This window comes from Anolis carolinensis, chromosome 6 (assembly GCF_035594765.1).
Source record: "Anolis carolinensis isolate JA03-04 chromosome 6, rAnoCar3.1.pri, whole genome shotgun sequence".
Taxonomy (NCBI): domain Eukaryota; kingdom Metazoa; phylum Chordata; class Lepidosauria; order Squamata; family Dactyloidae; genus Anolis; species Anolis carolinensis.
This window is the reverse complement of record NC_085846.1, coordinates 6,011,634-6,034,950: the sequence shown is the minus strand read 5'-3', so window position 1 is coordinate 6,034,950 and position 23,317 is coordinate 6,011,634. Positions and strand designations below refer to the sequence as shown.

Genomic DNA, 23,317 nt, shown 5'->3' with positions numbered 1-23,317 from the left:
AGGAGCAGGCATAATCATGGGCTGAACTACAACTAGCATGTTAAGGCATGCAATCACCTCTCTCTTATCCCTGTCTTGGGCTGCACCTCATAGACTTACCGTATTCGGTGGTGCCCCTTGTCTTTGTAGGGCGCAATGTCCAAAGCGGTAGTTTCCCAGGTCTTTGCAATGTTTTTGAGGGCCTGCAAAGAGGATGGAAATGTCAGGTGGATAGAGAAGATACAAAGTGCCGATATGAGGTGCTGGACTCAGCACAAAGAACATCCCATTGTTAAAGAAGACTCTGCTAGTGAGGTGAGGGAAACAGGAAGGATGAAGTAGGTCTGTGGGTACTGCAAAGGCCATGCAGCCTCAGCCCTCCTGCTGGTCTTCAATTAACCGGCTCAATGGCAGCAAATGAGAGACCTCACCTGCTCAATTGCCAGCTCCTTGGTGGCTGAGGCAGAGATCTCATTAATCTTGGCCGCATGTTTATCCAGACCGAGCTCAATGATATTCTCTAGCCGGAAATCTTCAGCATCCTGGTCAAATGTCCGGAGGACCAGGTCCTTCACCTGATCCCAGTGTCTACAAAAAGATAGACTTGGTTGGTCCAATTGACACATATCTTCCCAGGATACAGAACTGAGTGTTTCAGAAGATCCATTCATCTCCCTCACTTTGGAATCCACTTTCTCCATGGGTTGGGGAGGGCAACACTTCCCTCAGTCTGACAGTCATCAGCCTATGATATCTCTTCATCTCCCCCAGTACCTTCCCTTCATAATAATGAGAGATGTCACTGCTGTCCTGTCTCCAGTAACCCTGCTGCAGACAAATGCTTTTGCGGACACACAGAGTATGCAGAAAAACATCCCAAAGCTGCTAGAACAGCTAAGTGTTGGGGATTTAAGACTCATGCCTCTCTTACAGCAGAATTAAGTAACCTCTGCCACAAGGAGTGACATGTATTCAGACTTTTCCCTGAGACCTTGACCACTTTGCTGAGTTCTCTCCAAGCACCAGCACTGGACGTTTCCCAAAAGGCAGAGCACCAAAAGGAGCCAACTCTCTTACCTCTCCCTTAAGGCTGGGTTCCTGAGGTCAGTGATCAAAGGCATTGTCCTCTTAAACTGCTCAATCTTTGCCTTGGAATGATCAATTATTTCCCAGTTGCGATCCTACATCAAGAAAAAAGATAGTCGAAAGATTATTAAACTGCAGAAAACCCAAAAGCAGCTGCATTCTGGTTTGTGGCAGGACAGAGATTGCTAGTTATCAGCCCTCAAACCCTTTGGCACCAGTTTTGTTGCATCTACCTCCTCTCCCAAGGTCTATGTAATGTAAACAAACCAGGCCAAAGGATGCCTAGAGGATGGTTTCACTTACACAGGTAGCAAGGGAAGAAGAAGTACAGCTGCAAAATGTTTTTCAGTTCCCTAGAAGAGTTTCTTCTCAGACAGGAAAATGATCGTTACATCCCTGGTAATTTCCTGAGTAATATCCAGCACCCACCTTGCTGTTCCCGCTTACCTTCAGCTCCTTGCTGAGTTTATTCAGCCTCCTGAAGAGTCCAAAGGCCAGGTTCTCCATCACTTCTGTCTGCAGGGTCTTGAAGCTTATGATCTTCCACTCGTTCCAGTGGTCCTCCCATTCCTTTGTAATCTGCCAAACTTGCTCAATGTAGTCCAGCTCCTGCAGAACACACAGAAGAAGTCAGCGCCTGGGAGACCCTCTCCAGTTTTGCACCATGAGTTACAATTTCTTTCTTTCTCTCATTCTCTATTGTGGTTGAACTAGCAGATACAGGGCTCATGGCAATTTTTCTCCCGCTTTAGCAAGAATGAGGAGGGAAGCCATCCTACCCTCTCCAACTTTTGAAGATCTTTGGAGGGAGGCTGGTCAATCTTGAAGATGCCCAGGTTAGAACGAAGGGTGTTCTCTTCCTCCTTCATCTTGGCCAGCATTTGCCTCATGGCTGCAATTTGCTCTAGGGCATCATCCGCAGAAATAGAACTGGAGAAAGGACCTAATGGAGAAGCAGAGCACAAACAGAGTCCAGTGAATCTGCATTCTTCATCCTCTTCTACAGAGATGGGTTTGGGCTCCTCTTGGGTGAGAAGTGGTTGAGTTGATTCCCGAGACTCAAAAATCTGAGAATTCTACGCAGAGGCACATGGACCAGAGGGAATCTCTTCTGAAAATGAAGCCTCCCATAAACTCTGGCATATACCAGCCTGGGTAGAGAGACAACATGAGGGCAGAGCATGAGGCACATGGACACATGCATGGTCACATCTGATCCTGGGTGTGTTTCCACCAAATAAATTCCACCGAGATCATGGGCCATACAAGAGAACATAGCTACTATAATGCTTTGCACTCTTTCCCTTTGGAAAAAAAATGAAGCTATGGCACTGCCTCCCAGTCTCCATCTCTCTTAAAGAGACATGGGCATCATATCTGTTTGGTCCTTTGGCACTATTACTATCTTTACCATTCACTCTCAAAATGGCTGCTGCCAGAGCAAATGACAAGCGACTGTGGAGGATCAGATGGAGAGTGGGCTGGATGTGACGGCAGCTTCTTTTATTTCCTAGAGATTGTGGGTTGGAAGGGCATGCTCCAATTGCACAGTTAAATAAAACAATTTCCCATTGAACTCAGAAACATGTAAAGCAAGTTATAAGCCTCTTTTGCAGTCCCCATGCAAGAGACCCGTAGGCAGATTTACCAGCCATGACGCTGGTGGCAAAATAATGGGATTGGGCTGCCATCGCCCAGCCTTCCTTACAGATTTTCCCAAGAATTTTTGAACAAACAAACAAAGGCAGATGTTTCAGACAGGAGCAGTCAAGGTGATCCTAGAACGAACAACTTTCTGCCCTCCCAGGAACAGAAAGCCATCCATCAAAGGGGAAAAGAAAGAGAGTCTGTGTTCTGAGTGGCCACTCACCACTGAAGGTAAATTCTTGAAGGAGATTCTGGGCTTTCTTTTTAAAGTCGTCTGCACAATGGATGAGGCCTGTCTTGAACTTCTCCTTGTGCTTCTTGAGCATGGCTTCGCTGTCCAGGATGCACTGCTGGAAGGCCAGCCATTCGGAGTTGAGATCTCCCAACAGCTGCTGGACCTGGAAGGGAGAAAGAGAAGGGAGCGGGCAGGATGGCAGAGGAAATCTCACACCAGAAGGAACAAAACAAAGGAAGGTGGGGAAGGAAACTCGATTGCAAGGACCAAGCTTGGAAGGCCAATTTCACCACCATTCAAGATTCTCTGCAGGCTGCATTGCTATAAAGGCAATTTCCTTCATTTCCCCCAATCATGAAATTTGAACCTCTTCTGTCACTACACACATACAGGTTGCCCTTCTTCAGGGTTGCGCACATGCCTTATGGGCCACACACTCCTCTGCTCATTCATCATAATTGAAAAAAAATCCCCTACACCATGCATGGGCAGACTTGGGCCCTCCAGGTGTTTTGGACTTCAACTTCCACAATTCTCAAGAACCTCGGGCCCCTTCCTTTTCCACCTCAGCTGGAAAGGGCCTGTTAGGAATTGTGGGAGTTGAAGTCCAAAACACCTGGAGGGCCCAAGTTTGCCCATGCCTGCCCTACGCCAACTAGGTAGAGGTAAAATTTCCCCTTACGTTAAGTCCAGTCGTGTCCGACTCTGGGGGTTGGTACTCATCTCCATTTCTAAGCCAGAGAGCCGGCGTTGTCCGTAGACACCTCCAAGGTCATGTGGCCGGCATGACTGCATGGAGCGCCGTTATCTTCCCGCCGGAGCGGTACTTATTGATCTACTCACATTGGCATGTTTTCGAACTGCTAGATTAGCAGGAGCTGGGGCGAACAGCAGGCGCTCATTCCGCTCCCGGGATTTGAACCTGGGACCTTTTGGTCTGCAAGCTCAGCAGCTCAGCGCTTTAACACACTGAGCCACCAACCCCCCCCCCCCACACACACACACACATACCAATGTTTTTAGAGGGCTGTTTCAGGCCAAAAAGAAATCTTTTCCCCCCAAAATGGAAACAGAAGTCAGTATCTATTTTGAAGAAAGCTCCCCACACATCCAGCCCTAATTGCCTGGGGAAAGAAAGGACAATATTGCCCCTTATATCCCGAGAGGATGCAGACGGCCTTCTAAAGTGAGATCAACCAACCAATCAATAAAATGTGGGGTGGGTGGGCCTCCAAACCTACAAAAGCAACCTCAGGGATTGCATGTGTCCTGCAGTGAACATTTCTCCCTTCTCTCCCCCCCCCCCACCCCCACATTTAACATAAAGCCAAGAGTCTTCCTTTCTCAGCTCATGTGATTCCCAAGTTGGCTTTGCTGAGAAACGGAAGAGAGAGCCTCTGGGGAGCAGAAGCGCTTCTTGAGTCTAGAGAGGGCGAGTCCTCCCCCTTCGCACCTCTTCCCTTCCCCATCATCCCCCGATATCAATTGAATTTCTGCCTGCCTCTTGCCCTCAGAAAGGTGCATAACCTAATACCGAGACTGTCAACCTCAGCAGAAAAGGAGAGAATTAAGCACGGGATCACTTTAGTAAGGAAAACTGGGAAGAGGCCACAGATATGAGGATGGGGGAGGAACGGGTGAGGGGGAGCCTTGGAGCCAAGTGGCACGTACTTCTTCTTCCACGGCCACCTCATATTTTTCAAGGATGGCAAACTGTTCGTGGATGGGCGGGATCTGTGCCTCAATCTTGGGCAGCTCGTTCTGAAGGGTTTCGTGGAGCTGGAGGCTTCGGCTGAGCTCCTCCAGGGTCTGCGGTGGGCGGCTGACACTGTGGGAGAAAGAGCCTTTGCTGAGCAATGGGGGGACAGGGGACAGGGCAGGGGGGCAGGAGCCCAGGCGAGGGGACACAGCCCAGGACTCACTCAGCCGCATTGTCCTTCAAATAGTTGTGGAGGTCCCGCAGGCGGGTGGTGGCCATCTCGTTCAGCAGGTTGGTGAGCTTGTTCTGCCACTCGTTGCAGTGCTGGACCACCGCTGCCTTCAGGTGGGAGCAGTCCAGGAGCACAAACTGGATGCTCAGCATCGTCTCCTCCTTCTGCGCATTGTTGGCTACTTCCATGTATCTATGGCACAGAGGCACACGGGCAACAGAGGAGAAGTTACTGGCAGATGCCTCTTCCACCAGGCTGCAGCTCTACCAAAGCCCAACTCAACAAAAGTCTCCCTCATTCCTAGCTTCCATCTCTCCAAGGAAGCTAGGAATTGATCAAAAGGCACACGTGTGCACATTTATTATGCATTTCATGGAACACCTGGTGAATGGGAATACATACTTCTTTTATAGAGAATGTTAAGTTACTTTTCCTGGACTTCAGCTCCTAGAAGCCCACAAGCCATCTTAGTCTGGGGATACTAAGAGTTTCAGCTCGGAAACATACACTTTCCAAGGACTTCATCAGATTACGCTGGGAAGTGTTCAGAAGTGTTCAGAAGAAGAGAGTTCCGTCTAACTCCATTCCGTAATAAAAAGGAGTTTTTCTCTACCTGGTGATCACACTGTTTAGTGCACTCAATTGTCTTGCATATTTTTCAATGAAGAGGTTTCCACACTCCACCATCCCTCGTGGTGCCTTTTGGTACTTCAACTCCCACAATTCCCAACAGCAGGGAGGGAGAGAAAAGGGGTGGGAGGGAATCCCATTTGGAAGGGCAGAAGCAGAGGCTCAGCTAGTGTTTTGGACTACAACTCCCACAATTCCCAACAGCAGAGAGGGAGAGAGAGAGAAAAGGAGTGGGAGCGAATCCCATTTGGAATGGCAACAGCACTGGTCCTCCCAACACAGGACACAGACAAATCAAGCAAGAAAGGGAAAAAAAGGTACCCTAAAAGACTTTTTTTTTTTTTTGCAAAGTAGAAGCATTATGAGGTAGCTTACAACCAAACATTCCTGCTTGGGGAGCAAAAGGAAATGCCCAAAAAATTATTTTGATTCCTCCCCCAATTTCTCCTCCCACAAATTGGGTGATGCTAACCTGAGAGCAACGAGGGCTACGTCATTCAAAATTTGAAAAAAACATCCGGAGTTCTGAAAAAAATCCATTTCCTCACCTCTTCCTGATACATTGGAAATAAATACTGCCCTCCACATTTAAAAGACTCAAAAACTGCACTTTAACCAAAATGAATGTAGTGAACCCAGTGGAATACCAGATTTTAAGTGTAGAACTCGGTGGAATTTAAGTTGTGTGATGAAGTAGCAAGACTGTCTCCGCTGTTTGTTTTCCTACCAAAAACTAGCATTTGGAAGAAGTCCTTTCCTGACCACGAGAGCAAAATAGTACTAAGTAACACAAGCATAACAAGATAGTACTCAGCCACCTTAGTTTGGCATAATGTTGCTCGTAACAGCTAACTGGAAACGCCAAGGCAGGCTTGAGATGCAAACCTCCCCTCTGCGCTTGGCCATCCCTATGAACTTGCTCTCCCCAACATACGGCTTCTACACCAGAAGATGGAACAGCAGTCTTTCTTGAATTGCCCATCCAGCATACTGTCCAAAAAGAACCTTTCCCAAATTCTCTTGGGGACCAATGCATAACACACGTTGAGGAAGAAGGTCTATATGGCTGCTTGATATGTAGCTAAAGTTTGCTGAACTCCAGGCTCACTGTAAAGACTCAAATACACCAGCATGCAACCTACACACATTAGCTGGAATCTTTTATGGACTTTATCGATCACACCCATAACCTCAACTTACCTAGACTCTAAGTAAAGTATTGCTTGACCCAGATCTAAAACCCTTGAGATTAATTTGCTGCTTTAAGTTCTAGGTGAGCAAGTTAGAAGGCTAGGGTGGGGAAATGTCAGCAGAATTCTCAGTTTAAGAGGGTATTATCAGGATATGTTTGAGCGAGACAGGACTTTTTAGGCAAAAGGAAAAAAAGAGGAAAAGCTGTCCTTTCTCTGTGTACATTTGCATGATTCATACAAAGAGGGAAGAAGCTGTGTTGTTATCTGTCCTTAAACTATGCAAGTTGCATCCCACGGCTGAACAATGGAAGCAGTTAAGGGGACAGAGAAGGAGATACCTTGAAGTGGTTTGTTAATTAAAACGTAGCTTTATTTCTATCTGCCTGGCTCACTGAAGCACACTGAAGCAAGGCAGGCCAGCAGGTGGAGGATTGTTCCGGTCCCAAGGGATCTTATTAAATCTCCCCATTAATTAATTCCCTGTCAGTGGGTCACTGGAAACGCAAAGCCAAACTTTCCTAACAAGGACACCTTCTCCTCCCTGCAAAAAACCCCCAATGCCCCCCAAAGAGAGCAATGGAGACAATGGCGACATTCGGGCGCTGGCAGAGACAGATTGGGCCGAGGACTCCTTTGCTCCCGTTCCCTTGTTATGGGCCCACATTTGCCTCTTTCCTACCCCAGTGGGCAGTAAATTAGGTATGTCAGGGATGCTGAGTAAGCCAAATGTAGGGGCTGAATGAAAAGATACTGGTGGGAGCCCCAGAGAAAGAGATTTATGCTGTCTCCTCTCTGCCAGGGCTCCTTGGCTCCCTTCCGCTCTGTCTTTGCCACCAGAAGGTGAAGTTGCGAATGTGGGATAAACATGGCTGAGGAGCCCCAATGGTTCTAACTGATATCTTGACCTCTTGTTAATCCCACCGCCCCACTTGACTGTTGGCCTTAATCAGGGAATTGATCAGCGTGTTGCTACTGACGTTACGCTTGAGAATGCGAGGAATCAAAAGCTCGTAAAACATGCTGTAAACGGAAAAAGTTCAAAAGGCAAACGGCAGCTGTTTAAGAGGCCTTGACTAGAGCCAGCCAGCCCCAGGGACACCCTTGACCTGCCCGTGACACTGGGACATCAGAGGACACCGGCTTTTTATCGTCGCCTCGCCTTCCGCTACATTTTCCTACCACATCAAACCTTGAACCACTATGTGGAGACATCCCCAAGTCCTTCCGCAGCCCCCTGCCTTCCTCTTGAACTAGAGAATGGCAGACCCCCGGGGCGGGAACAGAAGAGGAGGCGGCGGGGAGGAGACGCTCTCTTCTGCTTCTTCTTCTTCTTGTCTCTCTCCCTCTCAAGCACTCGACATGCTTGTTCAATAAATTATTAAAAGATTAAGGGATCAGGGATGGAATCCTTCCGCTTATCCCTCTCCTGTGTAGACATGAAGCCTCTTGGCCACCATGCCTTCATCTCACTTGTGGCCAAGGCCAGCTAACTGACAGCGAGGGAAGGGTGGGGGTCATCCCAGGAAAAGGGGGCTCTTGCTGGGCAGCTCGCCTGCCCAAACAGACCCCAGGCAAGGAGGCGCAGGGCCATCAATTGGACAGCGATCTCGAGAAAGAAAGAAAGAAAATTGCTAGGGAGAGTCCACAGCCAGAAAAAGAAAGGGGCCAAGAGAAGAATAAATCAAAATTGCAAAGAGCTGATTTGTTGATGTGTACCTCCAAGTCAGCCCTAACTTCTGGCAACCTCAGGCCCACCTGTCATGGGGTTTTCTCAGCAGGAGGTGTTCAGAGAAAGTCTGCCTTTGCCTTCCTCGGAGGCTGAGAGTGTGACTTGCCCAAGGTCACTCAGTGGAATTCCATGGCGAAGCAGGGAATCAAATCCTTCCCTCCAGAGTTGTAGTCAAACAGTCCCATTATGCCACACAAGTTCAAAAAATCCAAATGAATTTAAGACTTGTGTTCCATCTCCAAGATCTCATTAAAAGGTAAAGGTTTTCCCTTGACATTAAGTCCAGTCGTGTCCGACTCTGGGGGTTGGTGCTCATCTCCATTTCTAAGCCAAAGAGCCAACGTTGTCCATAGACATCTCCAGGTCATGTGACCGGCATGACTGCATGGAGCGCCGTTACCTTCCCACCGGAGCGGTACCTATTGATCTATTCACATTTGCATGTTTTCGAACTGCTAGGTTGGCAGAAGCTGGAGCTAATAGCGGGCACTCACTCCGCTCCCGGGATTTGAACCCGGGTCCTTTCGGTCTGCAAGTTCAGCTACTCAGTGCTTTAACACACTTCACCACTGGGAATCCATTAAGATCTCATTAAGTATATGCAAATACTCCAAAATCCAAAATTCTGTGCCTTATATCCCAAACTGGGGAAAAGGTGAGATGTAAATGATGATCATGACAATAATGAATGTCCCTGAATGTGTGAGGACTCTGGGAGGTCCATCCGCGTCCCCACTTTCTCAATCCAATCAGTGATGCCTCCTGCCCACTCCAGAGACATTAGGCCCATAGCATCTGCTAAAGTTGGAGTCTAGGAATTCCCATGGATACCAAAATCCATGGGTGCTCAAGTCCCATTATATATGATGGTGTAATAAAATGAGTGCCCCTTATATAAAATGGCAAATTCAATTTTGCTTTTGGAAGTTGGGAATTTTTTGGGGGGGAGGGGGAGAGATTTTCAAGTCACGTATGGTTGAATCCGTGGATACGGAGGGCCAGCTGTCCCAGATCTGCACAGGCTGCCCCCCAGGAGAAGGAGGGTGGTTTCACTCAAGGCTGACCCACTGGGCTGGGTCTGGAGCAGAAAGGGGGCTGCGTCTGGACTTCCAGGCCTTTGGGCTTTGTCTGCAGCAGCAGCTGGATCTTGTTTACAAAGCTCTTAATGTGACGTCTCCTGGGGAAGAGCTGTACAAACATCCGTCTTGCACTCAGCCTCTCCGTGTTTCTCTCCCCAGTTTGGTTTGCTACAATCACTTTTGACATTTGCATGGAAACAGGTTTTCTTCTGCCTGCTGCTCTTTCTCCCCAAACCCATTGCTCAAACCGCACTGAATTCCAGCCTCCTCCAGGAGCGGCACTCAGCAGGGATCCACCGCAGTTTGTGGAAAGAGAGGAAAACTGAATACCCTCCCCAGCAGGAAACTGTAAGAAAGGTGAAGACAGGCCGACTTCCCTTTCTCCTACAAAACTCAGCTCCAGGCAAGGCAGAGAGGAGAGGGCTCCTTGTGCAATGGGGAACAATACTGTGAGTTTTTGACTGCAAAGAGGGGTGGGGGATTAGAACGCCTCCAGGTTACATCTAGACAACCTTCACTTGGGACAGCAGTAACTTTGGGTGCCAAAGGCAAACTCCATCTAGTAGGATGGGCACGTCATCATGAGACACTGCTGTACTTGCTCCAGATGAAATCTGTGACAATTAATATCACAGTCAGTGAAACCCTGCCAGTTTTGCTAAGAGATAACCAGCTCATAATGCAAGAGCCCCAGATTTCAGGCCGCAACCTACTCCACGGTGACCTTCCAGAAACCCCAGCCCCAATCTGCAAAGCAACCTCTGTCCTGCCCTGCAGGAGGTGATGGATCCTGCTAGACCCAAATCCTGCCTTATCTCCAAGATGCTTCTTGCCTATATTGGCGCTGCTTCAACTTTGTCCCAGACTTCCAGCCCCTTATCCCTCTCCCTCAGAAACCAATCTTAACTTTGGACTAGTCATTCTTCTGGATCAAGCCTATTTGTACCAATGTCTATAGTTTGGGGTTGCTCTGGTAGCGTGGCTATTTTGAGGGACTAAAACCCCCCAGAACCATCACTCCTCTCAGCTAGCACTGCTCCTGGTCATGCTGGCTGGGAATTCTGAAAAGTGCCATCCAAAACAATGGGTGCTTTTAGGACGTCCCCTGCCCCTTTTTCTGATTCCTACCACTGTGGACAATCCCTGGTTGTCCCTCAAAATAAACAAGAAAAATTAATTTGCTCTTAAAACCAGTTGCTTTGAGGGAGATTTGTGGAATTGGAAGGAGCCAAGGATTTCTACCACCCCAGTCCTCACACACAGACACATATGACAGATTAAAAAAGGAGGGGCTCTGAGTGTCTAATTGTCAGTTCAGGAACATAAGAAGAGCTGGGCTGCCACCAGACCAGTTTGGCCCATCTGATGTCGCCGTTGTCTTCCCACGGTTGACAGCCAGAGACCTCAATAGGAAGCCCACAAGCGCCCCTGTGTTTCTTTCTAGTGGCCACCCGTAGGCTTTTCTTTGCCCTCTTACCGAGCAGTGTCAGCATCAAAGGAGGACACCAGTGGGTTGAGGTGCCGGTAGCGGTTGATGAAGGCGTCTTTGTTGACTTCCCAGATCTCCCGGTAGACATCCCAGGTCTTCAGGTAGCCCTGGAGGAGGGCCGCATTGGCCTGCATGCCGCCGCTGATCTGCGTCTGGATTTTCTTGATGTCTTCATCTCGCTCTGAAGAATGATAAAGAATCATTGCCATGATGCACCAGCCAAGTCTGGCATGCAGCTCCATCAAGTCTCTCGAGAGCAAACCAGAGCCTTTCAAAAATGCTTCAGAAATGCAGAACAGTACAAAGTAATTATCATTAAAAACAAAACTGCACCCTAGAGTTCCTAAGAACCCCCATATGGCAGTGGTGACCTTTAAATTAATATACGAAACTATTCACTAAAACCAGCTTTCCTAGCAGAGGCCTGGAAGAGAGCCAACATAAAGGGCATTTTAAAAAAGAGATCTGGGGGTGGCCTAGAAAATTACAGGTAAATTTATCGGATAAATAGGTAGAAGGCAGTATTAAAAAAACAAAATCTATTCTATAATTTTAAGTGTTATTATTATGTTGTAATTTATACATCTGACGTCAGAATTTCTAGCCTTGGCGTGATCTACATGGCACTAAAAACAAAGATTGTACTTCGATTTTGAACTTGTTCTATAAACTACTTCAGGCACAATCTGAACAAACACTTAGAAAGTCTGCATTTGGTACTCTTGAACACCCATTTATGAATCAATTTTGACCAAACTTCATATCTACATTTAGGGTTACATCCTGAACATTTTCAGGCAAACTTTGTAGGGTTTCTCTTCTGAAAAGGATCACTGTTTTTAGTTCATTTTCATGTTGAACTTATTGTGGAACAGATTTCAGAATGGTGTATGCTACCAATCAAACTTTTGTTCCATTCAAATTATAAGCAAAGCATCAACCTAAAAGTGGACAATGCCAAGTAAATGTCCTAGTTGTCATGACAGAGCAAGTATTTCTGAAAAAGACTCAGCATGGCTCCTGCAACAGCATGTCCAGTCATGCCAAGTTTGGGGAGCATCAGAGAAAAACAACCAGGATGTGGGATGAGGTGATCTGAAAGACTTGCAGCTTTCCACATGTCATGAAATTCTAATTTTCTCCAGACCTAGCCAGCATGGCCCATGGCCAGAGTAGATTCATACCTGGATATTCAAACAAGGGTCACAATTTCCCCATTCTAATATGAGACAAAATTTGTATCCATAGGTAGATAGTAGCTATGGTATGCTTAAATGGATTGGCATCCACGCTGTCTCGGCCTCAGAGAAAGACAGGGACAAACCCCCTCTGAACAAATCATGTTAAGAAACCCCATGACAACTTTGCCTTAGGGTTGCCATAAATCAAAAATGACTTCAAAGAATGTTAAAGAAACAAACCATAGGAGGCAGAGTATGGATGGATAGGCAGGCAATATAATGGGGTGAGATAAGAAGCACAGGGCTCTGTATTGGGATTTATGATCCTTAACGTGACCATAAATGACTTGGAATTGGGTGTGAAGCTGGCCAGCCTGGAGAAGCAACTTGAGCACTGATCTAGGGTTCTAATTCTGCTCAGGCATGGAAACTCAGTGAGTGACCTTGACATGTCTCATTCTCTCAGCCTCAAAGTAAAGCAAAAACCTTCTGAATAAATCTTGCCAAGACCGCGGATCACCTTAGGTCATAAATGACTTGAAGGCACACAATGGCAGCAAAGGTGGCCACTGACACCATGTTATTTGGGGCAAAGGAAACCCAAGCACATTACAACGGACAAATAAATATAGAGTGATGAATATGGGATGGGACTTATCATAACTCTCAATGTGCAAATTCTTGAGGTCTGGGTGAGCCACAACAATCCACAAAACAATTTTCAGCTTGGCCCCTGGCCTCTCCTGACTCACCAGATCACCGTTTTCTAGGCCCTCTGCAGTGCCGAATATCTCTAATACTCCTTTTCAAAACCAGTAATGGACTTCTATCCCTGGGATAGAAAACTGAATCATGGACCTGGCACTGTTGACCTCCCCACTGTTACATTAAAAGGGTGGTTTGTAGTTATTTCCCTGGATACTTTGGTAGTTATTTCTCTGGAGCAGAACCCTCTGCTCCTGGACTCAGGAGAGAAACCAATCCTGCAACCCTCCTCTTTGACACAGGGAAGTGAAAGCCACAAGCCAAATCTCTTTCCAGGATACAAAGTCAGGCACCCAGCCCAGGCTGAAAGTTTTAACTTCTCTGTTACTCAAGCCCATCTCCCTTAGGACGTCTTATGGGGCTTCCGGGAATGTGAAGCTAGCATCATGAATCACGCAATGGCACAAACAAACCTCACGTGCCAGCATCTCTGCAGCAGGGAGTAGGGGAAGCAGGAGTAGAATAATACAGAACATATCCTGGGCCTCAGCCCAGGAAAAAAAATGAAACAAGCTGAAAACAGCAGACAAAAACCAGGAGGTAGCCCGGCGGCTTGCTCATGTAGCTCGTACGTGGCTGGGGTTCGGAGCAGGCCTCTCTCCTTGTCTGCAAGAGGTCCCTCACGACCACTGCACAATCCCTGACTCTCGCCTGGCTCTTCTGGAGTGCTTGGCTGCGCGATGCAACGACTGCTAAAGATGGTTATAATGACTCCTGGGCCAACGGGGAAGTGGCTCGACTCAGCTGCGTTTCCCACTCAAAACTAACAAACTAAAGCGGGGCCCCTCCTCCCTCCAAAGCATATTCCATAAATTACTGCTCCATTTAATGGTGTTCTGAAAGCCTATGATGCTACTTCCCAGTGTCCTTCAGGCTAGCACTTTTTAACCCTGTCTCTTCTCACCAAGAGGGCTTCTGCCCCTTCAGTGCCTAAGAGGGTTAAGTAGGAAGCGGTTGAACCTCTGGCACATGTACTTATTCCCTTGATAGCAGGAAACGTTGCCTTGAGTCTCATTCTCTGGGGTTTTTTTAACACAGACTATATGTCATTTATTGGGAGGGCTTGGATTGGGTATTCCTACATGTACGAATGGAGTGGGACTCAATGGCCCTTGTGGTCACCTCCAACAATAGGATTCTAGGATTGTATGACCAGAGATTAGCCTCCCTGGGGAACAACACACTCAGGAGAAGGAAGACACTGCCACCAGACAGGCAAGGCACCTCCACATCCTGAAGCAATGTGGTTTCACAGAATGGGTGCTCTGTGGCCCAGGTTGGGCACAGGCCACATTTGCATGTTGCAACTCACAGGTCAAAAGTGCCAGGCAAACAGAAGGAAAAAAGCATGCAGCTAAGGAGAGATTCAGCAGCTTTGGCTCTTATTTCATAAAATGAGGGGGAAAGCCTTCTCCAAGAAGGCGATCCAGTGATGGAACACCCTTCCATTGAGCTGGGAAAAAGTTTGTATTGCCTAGAATTCCCTAAAACAATTGGTTTATACTTTGTGGATTCTGGGAGTGGTAGTCGAAAAAACCCTTCTCCCAGCCCTTGTCTTCCAAGTGAGCCTTCTCTCCATCTCAATTCTGATGTCATTTCAGCACCTTCGGATTCTTGCATTTTATTCATTGCTTTTATCCTTCCCTGTAGTTTTACAGTGCATTTTTGGAATTTATTTGCTTTCATTCTACTGCTTTTATAGTTTTATTGTTTCTACTTGAGCCTAAATAATGTGTCTGAAGGGCACGGAAAACAAAGACAGAAGGGCTTGGGGATGAATGCCATTCCTTTCCAAAGTGCCCTGCTTGAACAGTGTTTGGTGTGAAGTATGTGGCAAGGTAGACCAAGGCTTTCATCTTCTTTCTGGGAGCTGCATGGTTTGCATGCAGAACAACAAGGCCCATCTCTGAAGAATGGGCAATGTCTGAGCTCATTTTAAACAGGCAACTCCACCAAGTACAAGTTTTCCTTACCAGCGAGAGTCGAGATGGGGTCGCGAGTAAACTTGCGCCTGACAAGGATCTCTGGGAGATGGCGGAAGACCGAGATGCTGGTGATCAGGTGGGTGCTGATGTCATTGACCATGCTGGCCAGCTGGGCCAGTGTTGGAGAAAATTCCACCTATGAGAGCAGAGGCTGGTGGGTCAGCAGAAAGAGGAATGGCCCAAAGAAAGATCCCACAGAGAAAGCCAGACTAAAGCCTCCCTAGGAATAAGGACTTCAGAAGCAACTTTTCCCACACACACCCTTCACAATTCACTTGAATTCTCTATATCAAAATGGAAGGTGTAGGTGGTAACACGTGGATCTTCCTCCAGCAACGTGAAGGCAGAAAGTGGGCATCTCAAGCCTTACCTGAGGGGTCTGAGGATAGTTGTCCTGCAGAATCACCTTCACCCTGAAGAGCGGGTTAGGGCTTGCCTTGCCATCCCCATTGATAGCTTTGGAGAGCTCCAAAAGGGACCACTTGACGTTCAGTCGCAGGGCCTCTTCCATCATCCTGTCCATTTTGACTGTGTAATTGAACCAGTGTTGTTGGACCTTTAGGGAGAGGCAATGGGGTACAGCTGCTATCAGCAAGACCATCGCAAAGCTCCATACAGTACGTTTTCCTCAGGTATCAAGTTACAAGCAACTGGGAGAACAACCTATTCAGGACATCCCACAATTTCTCCACATGTCCCTTAGCCCAGTGATGCTATGGGCAAATGCTGCCCATAACCACATTAACTAGAGAATTCCTGGTCTCAAGTTCCAGGCAACCTGCTCCTTCTAAAGCTTCTCTAAATTACTACATTTAGTCCACAGGGCTGACCTTCTCAGAGAAGCTATAAATAAGGACTACACACCAGGATTTAGAAAAGTAACTTTTCCGGTAACAACGAGGCTGGTGATTCTGAGAGCTGTGGCCCAGAAAAATAACATCTCCAAGTACTGGGACATACCACTCTGAGAGCAGATCCTCACCTCTGGCCCATCGTTCTTGAAGACTTCATACGTCTGCCGCATGATAGCGATGCAGTTCTCATGTAACTCAACCAGCTTATTCTGCACAGAATCCCGGTGGTCCTTTTGGTCCTCCTCAAATTCCAAATCATTGTAGATCCTCTTGCCAGTGATCCGCACTAGCAAAGCTTCACTCATCTGTTGGGCCTTGCGAGCAATGGTCAAGGTGGCTGCCTTGTATTCATTCACAATGGTTTGCACCTGCGAGGAAGCAGAATGAGAAGGAAAGCAGTTCAGGGAGCAGGGAAGAGCGAGCAAGGGAGAGGTTTCCAACTGACAGCAATATCTGCAGTACAAAGTAGTTGCGGCAACCAAAACAGGACTCCCTGCCAAAAGAGGAGCCAGGTGGGGAGCAGCCTTGGGAAGAAGCTCCCAGTCATGTGGGAACTGGAAGAAAAGCGCAGGGCAAGAGCACATTCCAGCACCACTGTGAACATCAAAGGAATTATTCAGCCAGGGAGAAGAAGAGGATCAATGAGAGGACAGCTTAAGAGATGGGAGGCTTCTCCTGAAAGAGAAGGTGGGCCAGTGAGAATGAAAGATTGGGCCAATCTGAACTCAGAGACTGTAGCTCTTTTTGCAAGTTCTGCAGTACAGATGAAGTCCAGGGGGGCTCCCAACTCTACCACGTGTAAAAGCTTATTGAGTGGTGACACTTTGGATCACCAGATCCCAACCCAAGTGGAACTTTCTCAAATGAAAATCCTGGTGTGGTCAAAAGTGGCCTTTCAGATGCTTTTGGACTTCAGCAGGTGAAGCTGAAGTCCAAAAGCACCTGAAGGGCCACCTTTGACCACCTTTGACTATGCAGGTGAAGGCTGATGGGAGCTGGATGGCTACTTTTGCTCAGCCCAGCACTAGAGCTTTAACATCTAGGTCAGTGGTTCTCAACCTGTGGGTCCCCAGATGTTTTGGCCTTCAACTTCCAGAAGTCCTAACAGCTGGTAAACTGGCTGGTAGTTGTAAGCTAAAACACCTGGGGACCCATAGGTTGAGAATCACTGATCTAGAGAAACCCAGTGTGCATCATGCCACATGTTCACTGCTGGACAGGTACAAAGATAGTGAGGGAGGAAGAGGTTGCATCCTGAAGCAGACAGGAGATTACTCTTTCAAATCCAATTGTGCTCCAGAAAACAACGAGAGAAGGTCCACAAGCTGTTCCCCGTGTTCCTCCAGCCTTTCAGAGTGCCATGGGGGTAAAAAAAGGTGGAGATGACTGCAGTTAACATCCTTTCCCGTACTACCAGATTCCAGTGTCCTGCCAAAGAAAGAAGCCTGACCTTGCTAGCATACAATCGGCACTCGGAAATGAAGACCGTGCTTGCCCCTTTGAGGGACCAGTGGAGTTTCTTCAGGCCAGGCTGGATCTTTCTGTCTAGATAGCGGATGCGCTCCCGGAAGAGCCCCCTCTCCTCTGAAGACAGCATGCTGATGATCCTGGGAATAGGACGATAAGGACAGGCTGATGGGATACAAAGACAAGCTTCCTAAAGCACCAGAGCTTGGAAATGTTACTGCTTGGACCACCGCTCTGAGAATCTCCCAGTCAGTATAGCTGTATTGGTTGCAGGATTCTGGGAAAGGAACACAATCTAGCTTCAAAGCTGTGCCTCTGGATGGCAAGCAAAACCAAGCCCTGAATGTAGGGGCCTCCACTCAGGAGCCTTCCCTGAGTGAACCAGGTGGGCCTGATGGGAACAGGCGCAGAAGGCTGCCCATTTCTCTCCTGCAGCACCAGCTTGGTCTCCAATTAAATCCTGAGTGGCAAAAAGCCAGCTTAGAAGAAATGCTTAAACTTGTGTCATGATAAAAATACAGCTGCCAAGACAAAGCTCGTTGCAAACAACACTTTCACAGCAGAGAAACGCCTCCGTGTCACACTTTGAAAAAGGTTGTGGAGAAAGCAGACAGAGCCCCCTTCCTGCCAAACACACCTTTGAGAAACTCAGCAAGGAAGACAATCATTCTTTTGGTCTCTGTTCAGACCTGACAACCACCTGGTTCCCTGCATAGGAGAGCCCTGTGCAGGAGAAGCATGGCCAGAAGAGGGAAGGCCAGTGGCCCAATGGGTACACCACCTCCATGGGATTAGATAGGCAGCATTTTGGCTCACTGGAAGCAGGGCCTGCTGTGAACCGGTTTAGGCCCATAAGCCAGACAGGGAGAAGATCTTTCCCTCTTTCCTCCTCTCCAAACCATCTTCTCACTTGCATGAAATGAAGATACGGTGACATAGGCCAAATCCACAGCCAACAATTTCAATTGTTGCTTTTCATGTGGTGAGGCAGGCAATTTTCCCAGCCCCCCAAATATGCCATGGATTGGTACTACATTTTCCCCTTTAGCTAAAACTGATTATTTAATTCCTGCAAGACAATGGCTCACAGACCAGCACCAACACATAAACCACCAGTATCTCTGATTCAAATTGTGGCATTCTAACCTAGTCCAGTGAAAGGAAGCACATTGCAGCATGCAAGGAAACACAGGAAGCGTGTCAAGGTGTGGGCGCTGTACTGAGCGAAAGACACCATTTGTTGCTTTTCTTGGCCTAAGTAACTTAATTAAGCTGCTCATTGCTCTAGGAGGGGAGAGCACATTGACCCTTAGCTGTAGTGAGAGCAGCAACCAGGTGCCCTTACCTGTCGGCAATGGAGTGCAACTTCTATCGTCCCTCATTATTGGCTGTGCTGCTAGAGCTGATGGGAGTAGTAGGCCAACAGTGTCTAGACAGCCACATATTCCCTAACCCAGTGTAAAAAGGTTGAAAACCCCTCATATTGAAAGCTAGAAAGCCCCCAAGAAGCTGGGCACGCAGGTTCAAACCTGTTGTAATCTCGAGCCACCAGCAACAGGTTCTCCCTGAGGTTACGCAGGTCCTCTCTCCGTTCATAGACCTCAACCACGTAGTGCGGGATCTCAAACAGCACCCTCTCCCAGTAGTGGATTTCCACAAATAATTTCAGCAAGTGCCTGGACATAGAAACAGAGAGGACAAGTTAAAGTAGGGAGTCAGCCTCCCACCTACTGCCTGGCCCCATCTGTTCTGGCAGACAACCGACTAGTCCCTCACTTGTCAAAATTGATGTCCAGCATGCCTGACTTCTCACTGCTAGGGATCAGGAGAGGGGTGTCCAGGCGCTTCAGGCAGTCCTTGTCCAAGGTCTGGGTCCATTCCTGGAAGGTCTTCCTCTCAATCTCATCCAGGGCCTGCACAAGTTGTTGATAGTTCTGGGAGCTTTCTTCTCCAGCCCCAATGTGGGGGATGAAGTGGGCTGTGGCAAGGCTCTGCCAGAGAGAAGAAGAAAAAGCTGAAGAAGAGGGGAGAAGAGTGCTTCTGTAAATGACACTGAAGCAGATTTTTCTCAGCACTTTATAGACAGCCAGGGAGGCATGTCAAGTCAGAGAACTTTCTTCATAAAGAACACACAGGTCAGTCTGTTGGTCTACATCAGGACAGGGAAAGTTGCAGACTAAGAAAGGGTAATAAGTAACCACAGGATAGAGTGGGATATTTGCAGATCTATTTTGGTTTTTTGTTTATTTATATATGAGTGCCTATGTTTTATTTTTGACTTTCTGTTATTTTTAATAGTTTCTGAGTTGTAGTTTTGTAGTAGCAGATAGTATGTAGCCGAGTAGTTTTTAGCTTTATAGATGAACACAAAATATAAACAGTAAATTACATAAATAAAAACACAAAAATATGAACAAACTTGGACCAAACACAGATACAAAATTGACATATAATTGCAACAGAATGTAAATCAAAACTCATGATTGAAAGTTGACTGGGTTGACCTTCTGCCAGAAGGGATGGTCTTCAATTGCATTTTAAATTGTGGCACCTCGTTTACTGTTGGATCTCTTCCTTTGGCAGATAATTCCACAGCCGTGGAACAGCTGATGAAAAAATCCTTGGGGTGATGGTCGCTAGTTCTGTCTGGTTGGAATAATTGTACAACCCAGAAGGTGTCCATGTCCGAAGGGGCCATGGATTGTACGAGAGAAGGCCATCCTGTAGGTAACCTGTACCTAAACCATGTAGAGCTTTAAAGGTTAAAACCAACACTTTGGACTTTGACCGGAAACAGAGCCGGCCCTAGGTATTTTTCAAGTGTAGGCGAAAAGAATTTTGGCGCCCCCCCCCCCCCCAAACTAATCACTGAAAAATAAAAGTGTTGGATAAGCGAAAATGTTGGATAATAAGGAAGGATTAAGGAAAAGCCTATTAAACATCAAATTACATTATGATTTTACAAATTAAGCACCAAAACATCATGTTTTACAACAAATCAATAGAAAAAGCAGTTCAATACATGGCAATGTTATGTAGGAATTACTACCGTGTTTCCCCGAAAATAAGACAGTGTCTTATATTAATTTTTGCTCCCAAAGATGTGCTAGGTCTTATTGTCAGGGGATGTCTTTTTTCCATGAAGAAGAATTCACATTTATTGTTGAACAAAAAAATGAACACTTATTATATACTGTACAGTAGTTGTCATCACAAACCAGCATAACCAGACAAACTGTGAATCCTATCAAGAATTTCTTGTTACTACCATTATTTCCATGTACAACTGGTATGTACATTTACCAACCCTGCATGCTCTGGTGTTCTGTTTGGCAGGCACTGGGCATGCTTCCAAACAAAAACTTCTAAGTCTTACTTTCAGGGGAGGCCTTATATTTAGCAATTCAGCAAAACTTCTACTAGGTCTTATTTTTCGGGGATGTCTTATTTTTGGGGAAACGGTATATTTGCAAATTTAGCACTAAATATTGAACAGGGATATAGGACAGTGTGGACTTAGATAACCCAGATAGCCCTCAGTATTAAAAAAACCCCTCTAAAATCAGGACAATAAATAAAGAACAACACTCTGAAAACAGAAGAAATCCAGACAGTAAACAATCAGGGACAGCTAACACCTCCTAAAAAAAGATTCTCCCAGGCAAGAAGAAGCCAGGCCTTGAAGCCACAGGGCCATTAAATGCTAATCAAGGTGATTAATTACAACATTCACACCTGCTTCAAAGAAGAGTTCTTTCTCCCACCCTGGACCTTCTACAGATATATAAACCCCACATACCTAGCTTCCAAGTTCCCACAGACCTCACAATCTCTGAAGGCCCCAAAGGTGGGCTCACGTGGTGCGAAGGTGGGCCCGCGCCGGCTGGAAGGCCCAGCGCGGGCACCGGGAGGTCCGAAGGAGAAGGAGGCGGAGAGTGGCGCCCTCCTCCCAGGACGATGGCGCCCCCGGGGCGATGGCGCCACAGGCGAGTGCCTAGTTCGCCTTATGGTTGGACCGCCTCTGACCGGAAACTTAATTGGCAGCCAGTGGAGTGACTTTAATATGGGTGTAATATGCTCACTCCTGGATGTTCCTGTAACCAATCTGGCTGACATGTCTTGAACTAACTGGAGTTTCTGAACTTGGTACAGAGATAACCCAATGTAAAGCACATTGCAGAGGTCCACCCTTGAGGTTACCAGTCCATGCACTACCATCTTTAGGTCCTCCAATTCTTGGAAGGGGTTCTGCTGGTGGATCAGCCAAAGCTGGTAGCAAGTTCTCTTGACCGACGTATCTCCCTGGGCTGACCTTTGGAAAGATGAATCCAGGAGTCCTTGTCCCAAGCTGTGAACACAAATCTTTCAGGGAGAGTGTAACCCCGTCCAAAATGGGTTGACACACTTTCATCCCTAGGCTAGGACTCTTGATGGGAAGAACTTCTGTCTTGTCTGGATTTGTTTTCAATTTGTTTTCCTCATCTAGCCCATTCCCTCTTCCAGGCATTCATTCAGGGGAGACACACTATCCTGAGCTGAGGCTGTTTTTGAAGGCATGAGCCGGACACCACAGCAGTGCCTCTCCAAGATCTTTCCCGTCATCTGGAATTACCAAGGTACTCTCCTCCAGAGCCATGATTCCTCTTGCCCAGTTCTAACAGAGACCTTGGCCATGGTGCTTTCTTAGAGTATAGTTTCCTTTTCCATGCCATGCTGAAGTCTTGCCTGTGTGGATTGGGAGAACCTAGGACTTGTCCTCACAGAAATAACATTTACAGAGTCTGGTTGAAATGATCTAACAGACAGATACATGTTCTCCTCTTTCCCTGTGGTCTTCAGGATATAAACAGAAGGCGGCTGACAAACTTCCTGCCATGGATCAAAGCAACATGATGGTTATCGCGTGCAAAAGCGTAGGTTTTGGCAATTTTGCAGTGAAATGTGAGTGTGTAGAATTGGGGAGGATGTTACAATAGCTCTTACATCAATATACACCGTTCTTGGTCTCCTGTGAGACAGGTCTTCATGTGTGGAAGTGAAAGGGAAGCAGGTGGCACTAACAATCGGTATCTGATGGGGTGCTCACCTATTTATCTTGGATCTTCGCAGCCCCCAGGCTCCATCTCTTACTTCTTCAGCTCACTAGAACATTAGTTCACTGCTTGGTCAACAGTGGGCACGAAGGAAATGGGAAAAATAAAATCCTGGTGCCCATTAGGCTCTTTTCAGTGGGTGTAATAAAGAAAACAACATATGCCATCTAGAAAAATCAGGCCAATTACTTGTGCCAAAATAATATTTATATGTATTTAAAAGACTTTTTTCCATTAGCAAAACTGAGTCAGCCATGATAGGTTTGCCCAGCATGAACTCCCAGTATAGGCTGGCTGGGCTCCAGTGCATAGGAATATCAGTATTGGTGGCCTTTAAAGGACTGCTAGAGGGTCAGTAACCAATGAACATGAAGGCAAACCCACCTCTCCTCTTAATCCATAAATACATTCTTGTTTCTTCCACACATACTTCATCCATCTTGATATTTTTTAGGGAAAAATCCTATTTCCGACCTCTTCATTTGGCAGCCATTTGGGTGAAGTTCCCATATTGTATCTCAATCTCACATCCAACTGAGCTCCAACAATCTTCAGATTCTGCCTCCTACAAATCAGCCTGGAAGAGGAAGTTCGTGCCTAGACAACCAGCCACTTAGAAGTATGAAGCATACCATCATTCATTTCCTGGCCAAAATGGCTTTCCAACACACAGAAAACCCAAGAATAACACATGGATGTGAATGTCAGGTAGTATATCTGGAGGTTTTTGAGCAAATTGTGCACAGAATTATGCTCCTGACACAATGATTGTGAAGTTTTGTGAGAAGAGACCTTTTTTGCACAAAATCCCCAGTTTCCAAAAAGCTAAATTATGACTTTTTAAAAAAAACTACAAGACTGCTACATTTGCACAGCCCCATCACTATCAATAGCATGTTACGTGAGGACACATGAGAGAGTATTCTTGATGGCTACACCCAGCTTATGAAACTCGAGTGTAATTCACCTCTTTG

General features: G+C 46.8%; 1 protein-coding gene across 1 annotated transcript in view; it reads right to left on the bottom strand.

Annotated features, from left to right (window-relative positions):
* Positions 1-23,317, bottom strand: part of dnah2 (dynein axonemal heavy chain 2) — a 125,946-nt gene that overhangs the window by 63,301 nt on the left and 39,328 nt on the right. Inside the window, exons 14-28 of the mRNA XM_062984167.1 lie at positions 19,027-19,241; positions 18,780-18,926; positions 17,234-17,390; positions 15,912-16,151; positions 15,300-15,485; positions 14,918-15,065; positions 10,987-11,179; positions 4,870-5,070; positions 4,619-4,775; positions 2,936-3,110; positions 1,845-2,008; positions 1,513-1,674; positions 1,057-1,160; positions 411-567; positions 100-182 (exon numbers count right to left, since the gene is read on the bottom strand). Coding sequence (XP_062840237.1) covers positions 100-182; positions 411-567; positions 1,057-1,160; positions 1,513-1,674; positions 1,845-2,008; positions 2,936-3,110; positions 4,619-4,775; positions 4,870-5,070; positions 10,987-11,179; positions 14,918-15,065; positions 15,300-15,485; positions 15,912-16,151; positions 17,234-17,390; positions 18,780-18,926; positions 19,027-19,241 — 2,489 coding nt within the window. The remainder of the gene's footprint in view (positions 1-99; positions 183-410; positions 568-1,056; positions 1,161-1,512; positions 1,675-1,844; positions 2,009-2,935; positions 3,111-4,618; positions 4,776-4,869; positions 5,071-10,986; positions 11,180-14,917; positions 15,066-15,299; positions 15,486-15,911; positions 16,152-17,233; positions 17,391-18,779; positions 18,927-19,026; positions 19,242-23,317) is intronic.